The 19020-nt window shown below is 46.0% G+C and overlaps 1 protein-coding gene across 7 annotated transcripts in view; it reads left to right on the top strand.

The window, feature by feature from the left end:
- FSTL4 (follistatin like 4) overlaps nucleotides 1-19020 on the top strand; it is a 695167-nt gene that overhangs the window by 458344 nt on the left and 217803 nt on the right. For all 7 annotated transcript variants that reach the window (XM_081502830.1, XM_081502827.1, XM_081502826.1 and 4 more), the window contains one exon: nucleotides 16289-16537. In XM_081502830.1, the coding sequence (XP_081358956.1) occupies nucleotides 16289-16537 (249 nt within the window). The remainder of the gene's footprint in view (nucleotides 1-16288; nucleotides 16538-19020) is intronic.

Raw genomic sequence — 19020 nt, 5'->3', positions numbered from 1 at the left:
TAGACACCTCAATCTTAGTGTAGTTGGAACAAATCTCTTGATTTTATGACCAAACTTGATCGCCCCTCCTTCTCCCCACCTCAGTGAAGAGCAAGCAGCCTTCACCTGGCTATTCAGGAAAGAACCTTGACCCTCTCTTTCACTCACAGCATCATCTGCTGTATCAGCAAGCCCTGCCTGAAACAGCACAGGAATCCCTCCACTCTCCCCCCGCCCACCCCTGTGCAGCATCCCCCCTGCTCCCGCCTCCCCCAGTCCAGGCCCCAGCATCTCTTGCTCTGGCAACTCCAGCGGCCTCCTAAGGCAATCTGTCAGCTTCTCCTTTGGCTGCTGTTTCAGCCATCCTTCCTCCCACCACGCCACCTGAAGCCACAATCCATTTTAAAAACATAAATCATATCAAATTGTCCTCCTGCTCAGAATCCCCCAGCGGCTTGCCGTCACACTTGGGCTGCAGTCAGGGCTCTGCGCACGGCCCTGCTGGCTCTGGGTCACCTCCTTTCCTCACCTCTTCAGCCACTCTCCTCTCTCCATCACCCCAGACACTCTTCTTGCTCCTCCTTGAAAACACCACATCTGTTCCCACCACAGGGACTCGGCCGTTGCTCTGTCCTCAGATCCTCTCCGACTCTTTCCTCACTTCATACAAGTCACGAAAGGCCATCTTTTCCAAGAGGCCTTCCCTGACCACCTCATCTAAATAGTTCTTCACCCCTGCCCTCCTCGTCCACTTTCCCTGATATAATTTTCTTCATGGCACTTATCACTCCTGTCTGTCTCCTCCACTTGAATTTAAGTTCCCTGAGGGCAGGGATTTTGTCTGTTTTGGTTACTGCTCTAACTGCAGTACATAGACTAGGGCCTGTCATACAGTGGGAGATAAAGTATTAGGATGAATGAATGGGCAACAATAACGCCCAGCCCAGCTTGCTTCTTTCTATGTCCTACAAGCTTTCATACAGGGTGAGAAGATAGTCTCGCTTGTGATTCTCCCAAAAGCACCATTTAGGAATTGTTTCTGAAGTGAGCACTTAAGGTATCAGAAAAGCCTCACTTCCAGAGCCACATGACCAGTGTCGCCCAGAGTCAGGGGTGGGACCATCTTGGAGAACACACAGCAAGGGAGCAGGTGCAGAGTTCACCAGATGGTAACGAGGCTTCCTACAGCACAGCCGTCTAGCCTGCGGTCACGCACGAGGTGAAGTGCAGAGAGCAGGCAGAGAGTCCCGCACTGACCACGAAGCCAGCCCTAGCTGCAGTCTCAGAAAGGTGAGCCAGCCAGGGCTGCTGTGTGACCCTCTCTGGCTTCAGAAGCACCTCCGGAGGCAGGCACAACTCACCATCTCTGCCAGACTCCAGCCGACTTCCTGTTCTGTTTGAGATCATCCCATTCCACCAGGGAACTTGCCCAGGAGTCATGCGAGCTCAGTCACTCAATCAGAGTCCAAGGTGACTGAGCACACACGCCCTGTCTCAGGGCTTCACCCTCCTCCCAGAACCTAGACCAGAGTCCTTCCGCCCAGCCAGTACAAGTGGTAAGCCCTGCAATTGCTGAGTGAGATTTGGGAGCAATGTTAAAGATTTCTTCAATTTCTGTTTGTGATCATTTAATCTTAAGCATTGTCTTGAAAAAAGTAAAACTTGAATGTGGATTTTTTTCAATTGAAGTATAATTTACATGCAATGAAATACATAGGTCTTTGTTAATAATTTGTGACAAACGTATACGCCATTACTCAAATCAAAACTTGAACCATTTCTATCACCCTACCAAGAGATCTCACGTTTCTTCCGCCCTGGGCTTTCTCGCTTCTCCTGACACTCGAATTACATGTATGTTAGTCCTATTCAGATATTCTCCTAGCTCTCTGGTGATCTGTTCAATTTTTTTTATTGTATTTCTTCTCTGTGCTTCAGTCCTTTTTATTATTGTCTTATCTTGGAATTTGTTGATCTCATTACCTGCTCTGTCTAATCAGCTTATTCTTATTTAAGTCTAGTTAATAAATTGAATATATTGTATATTCAGTTCTATTAAAGGCTTGTTCTTCTCTGAATTTGGTTCACTTAGACATATATTCCTTTATTACTATCACATGACTGTAAAAAAATGGTATGAATTTTAGTCCTTCTGAGTTTTTTGTTGTTGTTGTTATAATAGGAGCAGCAATCTTTGGGAAATTTCTGTCTTATACAGAGGTATACTTTTGTCTGAAATTTTAGATGCCTGTTTTTTTTTAAATATCTTTCATATTATTGGAAAATTGTAAGAACAGTACAAAGAACTCCAAAATATACTTCACAGAGGACCTCACTGAAGTTTCATCCTAACAATGTCCTTTGTAGTAAGAGAAGTCACATCGAACCACCCATTACGTTTAGTTGTCATCTATCCTCAGCCTGCTTCAATGCAGAACAGTTCTTCAGTCCTTTCTTGGCCTTCATATCCTTAACATTTTTTAAGATTATAGGCCAGTCATTTTAATAATGTCTCTCAACTTGGATTTGTCTCATGTTTCCTTGTGACTACATTGAAGTTGTGAATTTCAGACAAGAATAAAACTGAAGTTATGATGAGCTCTGCTCCTGCATCCCATCAATTAAGAATTGATGGCAACCTGTCCCATCACTGGTAATGTTAACTTTGATCACTTGAATAAGACAATATCTACCAGCTTTCTCCACTGTAAAGTTGCTCTGTTTTCCTTTAAAACTAATAAATGTTTTCTGATGAGATATTTTGAAGCTATGTAAATATCCTGTTATTCCTTTCTCACCTACCAGTTTTAACATTTATTGATTTTCTTGGCCTGAAATAATTAATACTATCATTGCCAAATGAAAATTTTCTACCTCCTTCATTTCTTCTATTATTAATTGAAATTCTACTGTAAGGAAGACTTTCCTACTTTACCCATTTATTTGCTCAGTTTTTAAAACTCGTTGTGGATTTGTGGATTTCTGTTTATTCAGTGGGATATTACCTGCTGCTCTCATTATTTTCAGGAGGTCCAAGATTTGGCCAGCAGGAGCTTCTTCAAACTGTATTCTGCATCTTTTGATATGTTCCATGATTTTTTTTTAAAGATTTTTCCTTACTTTCTGGCACAAGATACCCTGGGCTATTCTTATACTTTCCCTGCCCCTTCCCTGGAAAAAGCCATTTTTTTCCAAAGAGCCTTGGTTCACATTAGTGGTGAATTGCATTTAGAAACCAAGACATGAGAATAAAATATGCTCCTTACTACTGGAGTTTTACTGCTCCTGGTTCCTCTCAGGAAAGACGTACAGGAGACACACACACACACACACACACACACACACACGCAGTTCATTTTCTAGAGTTCCTTTTAGCTTCCCTCTTTTCTTATTTGTAACTCTCTTCTGTGAGAAACCTGGCTCCCATTATCCTCAAGGTATTCATCTATTGCATGGACCCCTGTATATAAAATAATGTCCTGACCCCATCTTCCTCTGTGGGTCCTTGTCCCACGTGCCACTGCCCCGTGCGCTGCCTAGTAGAACCAACTTGGCCTTCATTCTTTCATCCCCTTCCTTGTGGTACCCCACTCCCCACTTGGCCACCACCATGCTCTGCTGCCTATCTTAACTATGAATTTTTGAAATTAAAATAGTATTAGAATTTTCTCCCCTTGGAATAAAATAGCAAAAGTCATTCTGACACGTTTAGATGTGAAATGATAAGTATGCTTGTTGTCACAAATCAAACATAGTTTTGTTTTGGCCAATAAGACCTGCTTAGAAGGATATTTTGGTTTTAAATATTGTCCCGTTTTGCCACTCTAGATAAGGTTGATCCAATAACCGTTACAGAATGACTTCTGCCCAGGCTTTAGTTAGAAGTGTGTCGATGAGAGCAAAGCCCTCCCTCTCCACTGATTCTGCCTCAGGAGAGGAGGACCAGTCAAAAGCAGATTTGTTCTGGTCAATATAAACTAGAGATCAGATGGCATTACAGGTCAGAGACCCACACTGTGCCTAAAGGCATTGCTTATTCAGAAGATATTTCAAACCCAACTCAGTCTTTTTTATTTCTATTATCACATGTGGTCTGAAAGGGGTAAGTCAGTGATCTTGTATTTGTCACCGGCCACCTCACTATACTGAGAAAAGTACTGCTCCTAAGTGGCCCTGCTCTGGGCTTTGAGGTAGAAGATAGGGACATAGGTTACTGGTGACAACTGTGTCTTTTTTCCTCCACTGCATCCCATTCATAGACTTCTCTTTAATTTGTAACTTTCTGGTGTTGGAAGAGCTTAAGTTTGCTTTAAACATGCAGGTGGACTCAGGAAAATGACAGTAGGCTATCTGGCAGTGACCCCAGGCTTCCCTGAGTCTCTTCTGTGGTAGGAACAGTTCTCAGCCACTTTTAAAAGAGCTGACTAGTGCTGTGTTGAGTGTCATATCCTAGTATTTACCTCAGCTTTGTAATTGTTATGTAATACTTTTAAAAGTCATAACCTAACTTCTGCCTCTGGCGGTGTGGCAGAGAAATATATTTTTAAATCCTTTTAGGCATTGATGTTCTGGTAAGAATGGAAGGAATACTTTGAGGTTAAAAAAAAGCAAGTGAAATCAGGAACTCAGAGAGTAATGTAGCTGGAAGCTGGCTTTGCCTGGAGGGTTTTGGCCAAACTGGGTGAACCTTAGCTTTGGTTTGATCACCCAGCATAATTCAGGGCAGCAAGGACAAACCCCAGGATCCTTCCAAGTTGGATATATCTGGAAAAATTTCCCGCCTTCCCATAATAAACCTGAAACTCCAAGGGGTTACATCTACAATGGAGGATTAAACAAGAAAGAAACATACCCTGTCACAAGCAAGTGCAAGAAAATGTGCTTGTCTCAAGTCTTGGCACAAAATTAAGAGAGTAGAAAAAAATTCGGGGAAAAAATTGCATTATAACAATAACCATATGGTGATCTCTATAAGAAATTGTAGCTCATATGCAGACTACCTAGGTAGTCTGTAAAATCTCAAGCATAAAATTGAGTTTAACCTGGAATGATGGAGTCCTTGAGTACCTAGCACAAGTTCTTAGCTCAAAATGAGCCCATCTTCAAACTGTGCATCCAGAATTTTCACAGATCTACTTCCAAGAAGTGTGAGCTCACTCTTAAAAAAATAAACTTGAAATGCTATGGGGGAGAAACACCATGCAACAACCAGCATAAATAACAAAGTGACTCAGAATATAAAATATATATATGTTTAATGGTTTTTGAAGATTGAAATATGGTTGAAAATCAAGAGATTCTAGAGATAGATGACCATTCATCTTCATAAAGAACTAAATAAAACTTCTAGAAATAAACATTCAAAGATAAACGCTCAATAGGAGAGTGCAAGAGTAGATTAGAAAAAGCCTGAAGAATTCAGGAGCTAGAAGATGAATTAGAAAAAAATTACATAGAATGCAGCACAGAGAAACCAAATATGGGAAATGTGAAAGAGATAAGAGATATTGGGATAGAAGGAGGTAGAATGAGGACTTGTAACATGTATCTAATCAGAATACCTTGGGGGGAAAAAAAGAGAAATAAAGGAGCAGAGACAATAGTAAAGAAAGATGGCTGTGATGAATTGATGAAAGACATGAATCCTCACTTCCTGGAAACCAAATGAATTGCAAGCAGAACAAATGCAAAGAAATCTGCATACTTACATTATAGAGGGGCTTCCATGGTGGCTCAGACAGTGAAGAATCTGCCTGCAATGCAGAAGACTTGGGTTCCATCCCTGGGTCAGGAAGATCCCCTGGAGAAAGAAATGCCAACCCTCTCCAGTATTCTTGCCTGAAAAATCCCATGGACAGAGAAGCCTGGCAGGAGTACGTGGTGTTGCAAAGAGTCAGACACAGCTAAGCGACTAACACTTTCATGTCATGGAGAAACTGCAGGAAAAAAAAGTGAAGATTTTAAAATGATCCAAAGAGAAAAGATGGATTACATACAAAAGAATGAAAAGGCTGTCAGCTGACATCTCAATAACAGTGGAAGCCAAAGAGCAGAGGAATAAAATGTCTGTTGAGTTGAGAGGAAAAATCTGTGAACATAGAATTAATTACAGAGCATAAATCACTCTTTTAAATGAGGATAAAATGGATATTTTAGACAGACACAACTAAGAAAACTCAAGGCATAAAAAGGAATTATGAGGAATAAAGATAGAATTAATATATACTATTTTCATATATTTAGGTCAAGGGAGGAGTGATTATAGTTCATATGGTCTGAGGTTCTTCCTGTGGAGGGTAAAGTTATTGGTTATTTTTGAACTTAGGTTAATTTGTACATTTTAAATTTATGGAGTAAAGAGTAGAAGAATAAAAAGAGTATATTTAATTTTCATCTGAGTAAAAGAAAAGAATGAAAGGTGAACTATTTAATCCAAAATAAAGAAACAAAAGAGAGAAAGAGGACCATGGGAAAAAGCAATCAACAATCTAAATAAACTATATAGATGAATAATGGCACGTGTGTACAATGGGCACCATAAGTGAAAATGAATTACAGGTATATGCAAAGGTGTGGTGAAACAAGACAGTGTAAGAGCAAAGAGGTCACTTCTCAGGTAAGTAAGTATCGGGTGATTCATTTCTGTAAAGTTCAGAAACATGTTTGAAAAAGGAGCAGTATATTGCATAAAAATACAAAGATGAGCTCAAACTACAAAGTTAAACAAAATAGACAAAAATTCCAGATATTTACCTCTGAGTAGAAATGAGGGAATAAAATAGGAATTCAAAACTAATGAAACTTTTTTAAGTGGGTAGATGAGTACATAGTTGTTTATTATACTGTAATGCTTAGGCTGTGCACAAAGTGTATAAGTATTCTGTTATATTCACTCATTATTTAATAGGAAAAATTTAAACATTTACAGCTACTTTAATTTTGTCTTTTGTGTGTTGTGGAAAGTTTCTGATGCTGTTTCATTCCAGGTGGATAGCTAGGCGAAATATAGTGACTATCATTTATCAAATGACTATCATGTTCCCTATGCAGTAGCCACTCTTGTCATACATCGAATTTTCAGATACATGGGGATTTATTTCTGGACCCTCTTCTATTTTATTGTCACATCTACAGTCATTGATCTGTCTATTCCTCAATCGTTATCTTATTGATTTGATCATAGCAGCTTTCTGGTTTGATGTTCTGATATCTGGAAAGGCACATCCCGCTTCACTATTCTTTTTCTTATTTTTCTTGGTTATCTGGGGCCATTTATCCTTCCAAATGAACTTCTTGAGATTACTTTATCCAATTCCCAAAAGATTGCATTAAATTTGTAAATTTATGGTAATGTCTTCCCACCCAAGAATATGAAATGTCTTTGCATTTGTTCAAATCTTATTTTATGACCTTCAATAAGATTTTATAGTCTTTTTCATATCAGTCCTATGGCTTTCTTGTTAAATTTATTCATAAATATTTTATGGTCTTATCATTGTTATGAGCGGACTATTTTCCCTTTTCCATTTCTAATTATTTTGCTAATGAAGAGAAGAATGGTTAATTTTGGCATATTTATCATCTGTCCAACCACCCTCATCATAATTCTCTTAAAATTTTCATGTTTTTTCACTAGAACCTCTTGGTTTATACTTGGTGTAAGTATACAGATACACAATTAGTGAAAAGAGATAATTGTCAGTTGCCTCTTCCAAATTTTTACTAATGTTTCATCTTCTTGTTTTACTACACTTCCTTTTTGAATAAAAATGGTGATGACAAGTACCTCTGTCTGGCTCCTGATCTTTACTTGAAACAGTGGTTGACCATTTAAAAGGACATATTTAGAAGTTGTCCTCTGTGCCTTTTTTCCTTAAAGTTTTTGTTTAGAATGACTACTGTAAGAATGACTACTGTATTTCAGAACTTTTTTTTTTTTTCTATTTTTCGTTCTGGGCCTTTGAGATACGAACTCTGCTTGATCTTGGAAGATTTGAGTCCCAGTGCTGACCCTTCTCTTCTTAAATTCCTCTGATTTTCTTTGTGGTTCAAAAATCATGACTCTCTTGAAAACCCTCTCTGTGCTGTGCTCACTCCTCCTGGAGTTTTGACATCTTGTTGACTATTGAAGTCATTATCCTTCTCCAGCAGCTCTGATTCTGGTTGTTCTTTCTCCCCCTGGAGGCCGGACCCCCTAATGTGGATGGTTATTGTCCACTGCCTGCTCCCTGGAACTCAGGTTCAAATGCTGAAATACTTCGTTGGGCCCCTACAGAGACACCTGAAGGAAGTCTCCTGCTCTCCATTCAGCCTGTGCACTCCTGGTCTCAGAGGTAGAACACACCCAGCTACCTGTTCAGGCAGGAGAGCCAGCCCCCCTGAGCCCTCAGGCCCAGCTGCCAGAGGCCTCAGCAGCTACTCCGTTCAGGCAAACTAGGAATTATCTATTTGATATTATTACTGAGCTTTGTTTTGATATTATCCAGCATGTATTTTTATGACTGCTAATCCTATTGAGAGAAAACGGCAGGTCTTTAAGAGGAGAAACTGATACCCTTCTGGTGGTTATTGTTGTTGTTTAGTTGCCGAGTTGTATCCGACTCTTTGCAACACCATAGAATGTAGCCAGCCAGGCTCCTCTGGCCCATGGGATTCTCCAGTCAAGAATACTGGAGCGGGTTGCCATTCCCTTCTCCAGGGAATATTCCTGACCCAGAGATCGAACCTGCATCTCCTGCATTGGCAGGCAGATTCTTTACTGCTGTACCACCTGGGAAGCCCACCTTTCTGACTAGAAAGTACTAAATTTTTCTGTGCTAATATCAGATATTTTCGCTGCACTCCATTTCTTGCTTTAAAGGAATAATCAAGAAGTACATATTATTCAGTTTTGTAAGATACACCAATGACAGGTAATCTACCAAGATAATGTGTCGACCTGGGGGCAGCATTTGTACAGCAGGTAAATGGCCCTGGAAGGATTTAGCATCCCCTCTGTGCTCATAGGTCTAAAGTGTTAGGAGCATCCCGGTGGCTCATGCTGAGTGTCTCCACAATAATCCTAGAAATAATTGGAGGCAGCCCAAGGTGTCACGGCCTTGAATCATTAGCTGGTGGAGAAGCAGAAACAAACCCACATAATGAGGTATCAGCGAGAGAGGGGACCCATCGAGAGCAGCAACATCTGCCCCCCTCAGCTGGAAGACACAGGGAGCCCCGAGGACCCAGAGAAAGTGACAAGGGAGCTGAGTACCAGGAGGAAAAATGAGGGCCCTGGTGACAGAGAGTAAGACAGATGGGAACTAGAGAGGCTTTAGGCAACGAACGGAAACCTGGGGATAGAAATGTATTTGGAGGAAGTGCTCTAAAACAAAACCATTTTGTTAAGGAAACTCTCCCAAGGGCAAAAATCCAATTGTGCTCCACATTTTTATGCAGATTTTCTTCCCAAGAATGTCTTCAAAATAACCCTTCAAAGGCCATTTGAGATAACCTGGTAGGGCAAATAGAGGCAAAAAGAAAAAAGGAGGGATTATCGTAATTTTACTACAGCCCAAAGATGTGCACGTTCGAACACAAGCTCTTATAGACATCCTTAATTCAGTCTCAAGGAATTTCTAGATATGGAAACTGGCTCATGTAAGAAAGAGGCTTGCTTTGGTGGAATCCGTACAGAACCCAGGTCTCTAGTCTCCCACCAAATGCTGTCCACAGTTTCTACTCTATTACTTATGTTGCTGTATCTGTTTCTTTAGAACCATTGATTTCTGGTTACTCAGACCACCAGCCAGCTGTCTTAGGTCTCTGAAGTGTTAATCAGATTTGGTCTTTCTTCTGATGTTTTCCTCAGCCCTCTCTGTGCCAGGCCCTGTGGCAAGCTCTCATCAGCAAAAGTAGAACCTGGTCTTTGCTCTGAAACCAGAGAGACCACTGTATGCTCACCCTGGAGCTCTGAGTGGTGGTGGAGATTGGCTACAGAGGCCCTGCTCCAGGGCCTGCTTTTCTGTCTGGGGAGCCACGTGAGTGGGGGTCCCCACTTTCACAGCGAGAAGTGCTGAGTGCCAGCAAACAGCCAGATAAAGATCCAGGCCAGCAGTCTGGGAACCCCTTTTAAGTGGAGTATGCCTGTGGAAAGCCTCAGGGACAAAGTTCTAGAAATCATGAGTCAGGTAGCTTTACTGTCATCAATACACTATAGAGGGAGAGATGGCATAACAATGCAAAAGGTTCCCAGAGCGGAGAGAAACACCAGGACTGACTGAGGAGAGCAGCCTGCTACAGCCACAGGACCGGGGCCCATGTCCAGGCTGCTTTTGAAGCTGTGTTCAGGTCAGAGGCCCTGAGGTACAGAGTGGAGGCTGCAGAGTTTGGGCTGCAGGCCAGTGCTGCTCACCGTGCCCTGAGAATGTGTGATTTCAGACGCCTCCGAAAGCTGGGCAGACTTAACTTGGGTCAAGCAAGTTTCCAGTGTAGGGGAAACTTCAAGGGAAGCATTTCCTCAAGATATTATGAAGTGTGCTATTGTGAGTCTGCCTTTTAAAACCAGGCAATACTTGGAATATAAATTTGTTCCCCTTTACATTAAGGAAGACCTCCTGAAGACTATAACTAGCCCACACTTATGTACACTTGTATCAGTAAAACCAAATGGCTTCTTATTTTTCAGTCTGTTTATTCAACCTGTCAGTAATTCCAAATATCTGAATTGAGCACCTACTATGTGCCAAGCCCTTCACATGAATCAGCTCATTTAATCCTAAAAAAAAAAAAATTTCCTGTAAAAGGCAAAGCATCGTTATCCTTGTATTTAAATTAGAGGGATAAGAGAATGGGAAACTTGACTGGGCTCACACAGCTAACAAGGCCTGGAGCCCGGGGCTGGGTCAATGTGAGCTTTAACCTTGAGTTACTTGAAACCCAGATGGGGTTTGGGAATCACGTAAGTACTAGGATGAGTCCACTCACACACATCCAGCTCCAGCTCGCCCTCGCGCTCCCACACACCTCACTTGTCTTTCTCAAGTGAGAGTCCAGCAGAGCTGAGCTCAGTGGTTTGCAGTCTCATTTCCTCCTTCTGGGGTCTTTTGTGAGGCTGGGGGCTCCACAGGAAGAGGCAAGGATGAAATTCCTGGCAGCTGACTCAGATGACATCTGCCACTGTTGTTGACGTTGGGAAAATTGTGCAGAACTTGGGAATAAGGCCAAGGGAGGGTGGCAAGTCCTCTTGTGTCATACAGGAACATCTTTTAACAGACTCACCCCAAAACACTACACCATTCTGTACTAGGGAGTTGTATCTCTGTTCACCTCATTAGTTTGTGTTCATTAAAGGCCCACACTATCCAGTTACACATTAATTTGCAGATTTGTTTCCGGTAAAAATGCAAACTATTTCTTTTTGGTGGAAAAAATAACCCCCAAAGGGTTATTCTTTGGGGGTATTCTTGCCCTATAGGTCATTCCCCAGTTGTATGGCTTTCCTGGCAGTCTTATCCCACCTAATCTCTCCAACGCCCTTATCCCACCTAATCTCTCCAACGCCCGTACCTCCACCAACTCTCCTTTGAACCAGCTTCACCTTCCTGAGGGTCCCTCATAACTGAGTTGAATAAATCTTTAACACTTGCTCATTTTGTATTCTCATCAGAGTCCTATTTTCAGGTTTTAGAGAAGTGTCCTTGGCACTTCCATTCTTTATCCCTGACTGGAAATAGTTACCTCTGGAAACCCTGCCCAGCGAGGTAGGACAATGTGTAACATCCTAGTCTGGGCTTTGGTCTGCTGTAGAATTGCTTAGAGTCAAACTCCTCAGGCAGAATTGAGAGCCCATTGAGGGTTAAAAGTCCTTCTTCCCTCTCTGTGTGCCTGTCGTGGGCCCTGCAGAGTGTGCAGCCACCGTTGTTGTTATTGTTCGCTCACTCAGTCGTGTCCAACTCTTTGTGACCCCATGGACTGCAGTACGCCAGGCTTCCCTGTTCTGCACTATCTCCCAGAGTTTGCTCAAACTCATGTCCATTGAGTCGGGGATGCCATCCAACCATCTCGTCCTCTGTCATCCCCCTTCTCCTCTTGCCCTCGATCTTTCCCAGCATCAGGGTCTTTTGCAGTGAGTCAGCTCTTCGCATCAGGTGGCCAAAGGATTGGAACTTCAGTTTCAGCATCAGTCCTTCCAAAGAATGTTCAGGGTTGATTTCCTTTCGGATTGACTGGTTTGATCTCCTTGCAGTCCAGGGGACTCTCAAGAGTCTTCTCCAGCAACACAGTTCGAAGGCATCAATTCTTCGGTACTCAGCCTTTTTTTTTTTTTTTTTTTACTGTCCAGCTCTCACATCTGTACATGACTTGTGGTTCTGCAGCCACCAGAGAACCACGCCATCACCTCACTAGGGCTTTGTGGTGGGGTGGAGCCAGGTAGTGGGGATTTCAGCTCCAGCCCTTCCCTGGGGGACTGAGGCTGCAGGAGGGGACTGAGGCAGTACTGCTTATAGAGAGACCTAGAATGACCTCTACAGGCTGGGTCGGGGAGAGACTTCCTCAGTAGGCGAGCCGAGGTTGAGTTCTCAGATGGAACACTGCACTGGGCAAACGTACCTGAAGGCAATGAGCATCCCAGAGTGGACCACTAAGGGATTTCTCCTCCTGTGCCATTCAGGCCATATCCTGCTCCAAGAGGATGCCTGCTCATTGGTGTATCTTGTACAAGGAACCAGTTAGAGACTGAGTCAGAGTTTGGAAGCAAAAGAGCCAAATTGTCTGTGCTCTGCGCTGCGGTCAATGGTGACAAAACAAGGAAGGCTTCCTGCTCCGGGTGAATGGGGAAGGCTTGCTCCCTCTGATCCCTCCCCTCGGGTTGGGTGGCTTGCCTGACCACTGCTGACCTCCACCGCCTCCACCCATGCCCTGAGGTAGCAGTTCCAGGTCTGGGGCAGTCACACGGAGAATCCGCATTTGAATCGCAGAGGGAGGCTTTAGCACTGACTGGTACAGATGGACTTGTTTCTTCTGCCACCATAACTTTCATGTAACAATCCCCATGTCTGACTGTGTTCAGTAAATTTAATTAGTGTTGAAAAGCACTTATTTGGTGAGATGATCGGTTTCTAACCTGGGTAAATGACTTTCTTTATGACTGTAAATTAAGCGCATTATATCTTTTCCAGGCATCATGGTCGTCCCCATAAATACTGTAGGCAGTTGCTGGCAGTCTCACTTGGTTACCTTTCCCATTACTGGTTTATCATCGTCCTGGTAGGAGTGGGGAATTCATTCTGTTTTAATAACAAGGAGGAAGTGGCGACAAGGGACTCGTTTATGAAACCACACTTGGCGGGTGTCTCAGTGGCAGGGCCGGGGCCCCAGGCCACCCCCGTGCACGGCGTTTTCAGCTCTTTGTGAGCCTGCCGGCCACAGACTGGGAAGGGCAGCTCAGGGCTTTCAAGCGACTTTTGTCCTCATTGTGAATCATTAGGAATCATATATGTGCCAACAGCCCATTTCCATGTTGGAGAGAACCTGAATGTTCTTGGCAACTTGGATGAGCACAGGTCGGCACGAGTGTTTTCTTAATACTGACCCCTCAGAGCACAGCTTGAGAGAGGCCCCCAGAGCCACACAGGCAGGATGATCAAACCTGGACAGTTCAGTGCTGGTCCTCAGAGGTGCTGGCTGCAGCCTGGGCTGTGGGCATCTCAGAGGGCAAGGGTCAGATAGAGGGGATTCTCCTCACACCTGCCCATGCAAACTGGCCCTTCCTTCGATGTTTGCACTGGACTAGGTGGTCTCCGAAGGACCTTTCTGCTCTGCCCCTCCTGGTTCCAGCCCCCTGTACCCCAGCGAAGGCCCATCTCTACAGACAGTTGCTTCCCCTTCGTACTGTCATCCCTCCAGCTCCCCACTTGGAGGAAGCAAGAGAGATACACCCCTGAGCAGATCACTGCATACGGGCCCCCTCTACCCTCCCATCCCAGCTTCTAGCCTGGGGGTTAAACAGAGTCAGGGAGGACAGCTTTGAAAACTATTGTGTTTCATAAATCCTGAGTCAGTGATGGGGGCAGGGGCAAGAAGAAAAAGGCTCTGTACCCTGGGGATCTCCTGAGGCCAGAGGGTCCGGCAGGCGCTCCTGGGCTCAGGGGATTCAGAGAGGGGCACTCCGACTGGCAGGGGCAGCAGAAATGGGCCCCAGGGGTGCACTGAGGCTGAGGTACCCAGAGAGAGGGCACAGCCTGTCTGGGTGGGCAGCCCAGCCAGGGCAAAGCCCCCAAAGCAGGCACTGTGAGACCAGAGGCTCAGAAAGCTGGGCTCAGTTTCTTAAATGGAGCCCCTAGTGGGTGTCCTTCACATCACAAGGGAAAGTTGATGAAAACAGTGATACAAAGGCAGCACTTTGGGTCCTGGCATTGTCTTGGAAAGAAACAAAGGCTGATGTTTTTAGAGCCTGTTAGTTTCTTCTAGTAGCCGCCAGCACTTTCCCGGGTAACCCAGGAGAATTTTGCTAATCAAACAGGCTCCGTGGCAAAGCAGCCATAAACACTGTGGGTGGGGCGCCTCCAGCCCAGAGCCTCCTACTGTCGAACCAGCACCCCGGCTTCTTCTGCCCGTCAGCCTTGCCAGCAGGGCGAGCGGGGGCCCATGAATGCCACTGAGTCTTTGCAGTGACACGCCAACAATTAGCAAAGTGGATAAAGGAGATTCACACGCCCACTTAGGATCTGCACTTTTATACTGCTAAGAGATATTTTGACCTTCTAGTTTATTATGATTCAAGAAAAAGTCAATATTTCTTAGCTTGCCAAGGCTGGAAGAATTTAAATGAGTTATTGAATCAAGCAGTTAATCTACTGATAACTGATTTTTTTCCTTTCAAATCTATAATGATGAAAAGCAGACTTAACCAAAAACAAGTTTTGCTTTTTTTTTTTCCTTAGGCATTTTAATCCCATAGAGTAGGAGTTGAGGCTGAAAGTTCAGTCTTGACTGCCAGGGCCATTCTGTCTTGCCAATATTTTGAAGAAAATTTAATTAAAACTTAAAAGTAAAGACTTCTGTGGCCGTAAAATCTGTATACATGTTTCAATTATTTGTGTTTTGATATCCCTTTATAATTCTCAATTTCCTGTCTGTTGCCATTAATGCCACGTGGCCATCATCCAGTTTTCTGGGCTCCTGAGGAATGTCCCGTAGGTGATGGATGCTTATTTAAGCATCCACGTAAGTGGGCCTTTTCAGCAAGAAATCACTCTTCCCCGACTGCTCTGGTGTGTGAGCTCAGACTTCACTGCCTGAGATCATCATGGGTGTGTGTTGGGTACAGGAGACACACAGCACCATGGCAGCTGCTATTTCCATGATCTCAGCCCTCCTGCCCACGGACACAGGCTGTAGTATTATGCCAGAAAGACTATTGTTGTTGTTAGTCACTCAGTCATGTCCAACTCTTTGCTACCCCATGGACTGTAGCCTGCCAGGCTCTTCTGTCCATGGAATTCTCCAGGCAAGAATACTGGAGTGGGTAGCCTTTCCCTTCTCCAGGGGATCTGCCCAACCCAGGGATTGAGCCCAGGTCTCCCGCATTGCAGGCAGATTCTTTACTATCTGAGCCACTGGGGAAGGGCTGAGCAGTGGACTGCCGGTGCTACCACTGCTACTGTGTCTTGGAGAACCATACTCTTCCCAGAGGAAATGGTCAACCTTTGACCTCCCTGCCTTGGCTGCCCCTGTTCCCAAACACTTAGAGAACCACTTTCTCCTTACTCCACTGTTACTCACTAGTCTCCACCATGGCTCTCCAGTGCCAAACATATCAGACTAAAGTTCCACTTGGCTCTCTGAATCTAGCGAGACAGACCCACATCTTGCTACCCCTTACTTCCCACCCCCACTCCTGCACAAAACCCCTCCTCATGCCAGGTCTCCTCCCTAAGGCAGGCAAATGCTCGCTGCATGGCGGTTATAGGAACCTTGGCTCAAGCCCCTATTCCTTGGCAAGCCCTCCACCTCTCAGTCAGCAGGGTCCATTGGTATCTTACCGCCTCCACATGGCCCTCTGTTTACTCCTCCCTCCCAGGATGGGCAGGGGTTGTGTCTGAGATGTTTGGTGGGAGCCAGCTATAAAATCTGGGCTCTACATGACAGGGCATTGCTTGTAGCACTCCTGTCCACCACCCACTGGAGGAGCAGGGGCTCCTTGGGGCGCCTGAGCTCCGATGCCTTGGCTTCACAGACTCTGGCCAACACAGCCTGAAAGAGCCATGCAGGTGGCCTGTGCTCCCGCATGCCAGCGGCTGACCCTCTGTGTTTGTGTGCCTTGCAGGACTTTCCAGCCACGACGAGCTGCCAGCCTCCTGTGGGAAGAAGTTGTGCGGCCGCGGGAGCAGATGTACGCTCAGCAGGGAGACGGGGGAGCCTGAGTGCCGATGCCTGGAGGCCTGCCGGCCCAGCTACGTGCCCGTGTGCGGCTCAGACGGGAGGGTTTACGAAAACCACTGTGAGCTCCACCGCGCCGCCTGCCTGCTGGGGAAGAAGATCGTCATGGTCCGCAGCAAGGACTGCTTCCTTAAAGGTAGGAAGACGGCTCCACGCCTCTGTGCTTGTGGGTTTTGTTATAGATCCTCTAATGCCTTTCTGACAAATGACCTGGGTGCTGAGTCTACAGGTTTTTAAAAAATAGAGAAAGAGGAAGATTGGAGCCTTAAAAGCAGCAGCGGTGTTTCAGTGCTGCGTGTTCATTTGTGTCCACCTCCAGAGGCTCCTGCCCTTGAAGAAGGGCCTGGGAGAGCAGAACCAGGGGGCCCAGGAAGTCTGGGCTGGTGCAGAGCCCGTGTCCATAGGGTCCAGGCTGAAAGGCACTGCCTGGGTCTCTCTCACAGGGTGGGTCCTGTCAGGTGGTGGCAGGGAGCACACTGGCCTCTCTGGACTATGTCTCCTGAATCAGAAGGTTACTCTGTGCATAGAAAGGAGTCAGATGGGCTCCTCCCCACCCTAGGACAGAGGTTCCCAGCCTGGCAGTCACTCCACCTCTGGCCTAGAGTGGTCGCCTGGCCTGTCCAGAGCACCTCAGAGCAAGATAAGAGAGGTCCTGCATGGACGTCAGACCATCTCCATGGAGGAGGGGGCCAAAGTGTTCATGCCCTGTCCTTGAGTGAGAAGGCCAGTGCCAGCTCCTGGCAGAGGGTAAGAGCCTCAAGGGCAAGGCCTGTGGCTCTCCATGCATGAATATCATCTTACTAACATGTGGCTCAAGGCCTTGTTGACACCAAGAAGGTGTCAACAGCTCACAGATATTCCAGGAAGTGAGAGTTAGACCACAGATTTCTGTGTCTATGTGGCTGCAATGAATGGTGCATGTCAGAGGCTGTAGAAGTGTTTGTGATGCTGAGCCCAAATGGCCACATGTGAATAATCTAGGTGATGTGAGACAGCAGAAGCAGCTTGTGTGCAGGTGGGAACAGGCCCCCTGGCCTGAGCTGCGGGATCTTGGAGGTGGGGTGCCCACGTGGTCCTGCGTGAGGTCCCAGACCTGCTGTGGGGCTGAGCCGGGAGGGGAGGAGAGAGCTGGGATGGAGCCCCGCTGCCAGTGAGTGCCTGTGACACTGACAGAAAGGGACTTCCGTGTGGCCACAGCTGGGGGCCTGGGCTCCAGGAGGAAAGGGCCAAGCTTAGGCCTCACTCTCCCAGGCACCAGGTCCGTGTGGCAGAAGGATTCACGAGGCAGGAGCCCAAGTCTATGGGCCTCCTGTAACTCTAGGGAGGGTAGCTTTCCCTCCTCGCCCACGGGCCCCAGCAGGGGTTCCTGGAGCAGGTGGGTCTCTGGACTGTTGAGTTTATCCTGTGATGGGAGGAGTCTTGGGCCCTTTCATGGGCATGCTTGTGGCATGAATACTGAGGTGCTTCAGAAATCAAGAGGCCCAATATGGAAATCAAACCAAAACGAGCCTAGGAAAAATATCTGAGGCCTGGAAGCCCTGCCCAGTCCGGGCCTGCCCGAGCTTCAGCAGCCGCGAGCACTAAAACACTCGGTCACTTGCTCCAGCTTTATTGGTCGTGTTGCATTTTATAGACTGACGTTCCATTCTCCAGTTTCCAGTATTCCCCCAGACTGCGTCTTTCTAAAGGTTTTTATTTCTACATCAGAGTGTGCATGGCCTCCCTCACCATCTGTTATTCAAACAGCATTTCTCATTTCACGCGAGGGAAAGTCAACCCCACAGAACCTGCTGCGATGAGGGGTGACGGGAGAGTTGGGAAGGGGCGAGCAGATTAGGTCTCGGTTCTGCTTCACACTGATTGAATTTATCCACCGAATCCTTCTAATTCAATGGGGTTTTCACTGATGTTGTGAAATCCCACCCACTCACCGTGGCAGCACCGATCTCCAAACGATCCTTTTTCAATGGAGAGAGGTGCCTGCAAGGTCCCAGAGGGACCTGGGTTTGCAGGCCAGCTGTGCAACCTTGAATGCGTGATTCCACCTCTCTGGGCCTTTTGCTCGGCTGTAAAAAGGGGCTGCTGGCAGCTTCCACCTGCTCTGTGGAGAAAAGTAAATAAGACGCAGCACAGAAACCACGTAGCATGGGCCAGGTACATTACACATGTCGGGTGTTAATGACACCTGTTGTCATCGTTTATCTAATTCATGGTGGCCTCAGGCCTGGAGCAGGGAGATGCATGAGCTGTGAGGGGGGTGCAGAAGCAGGAACAAGGGCCCTTCCCAGCAGGTCTTGGGCTTTGACAGCTTGCTGGTAGATGGAGAGTGGAGGTGGGAGGTGCTGAAAGTCAAGCTATCCTGGAGATGTCCACCTGCAGCTAGGGTTCCCCTTTCTGCAGACCTCATCCCCTGGCTCTGAATCCCACAGAGAAGCCTTTACTGCCTCTGGTTAGCATCAGCTCCAGTCCCTGGAGGCAGGAGGGCCAGCCGGCTTCTCCTCCCCTAGTGTTTCCATAGGGAATGCCCAGCAAGCTGTTCACTGACCCCCAGGGCCCCAGTGGCCATGGAGGCAGGTAAGCCCTAGGAGGGTGCTTTAGGGGAGAACCTCCATCTTTGCC

The sequence above is a fragment of the Giraffa tippelskirchi genome, chromosome 6 (assembly GCF_054371585.1).
Source record: "Giraffa tippelskirchi isolate mGirTip1 chromosome 6, T2T-mGirTip1v1.2.pri, whole genome shotgun sequence".
Taxonomy (NCBI): Eukaryota; Metazoa; Chordata; class Mammalia; order Artiodactyla; family Giraffidae; genus Giraffa; species Giraffa tippelskirchi.
This window is presented reverse-complemented; position numbering and strand designations above follow the sequence as displayed.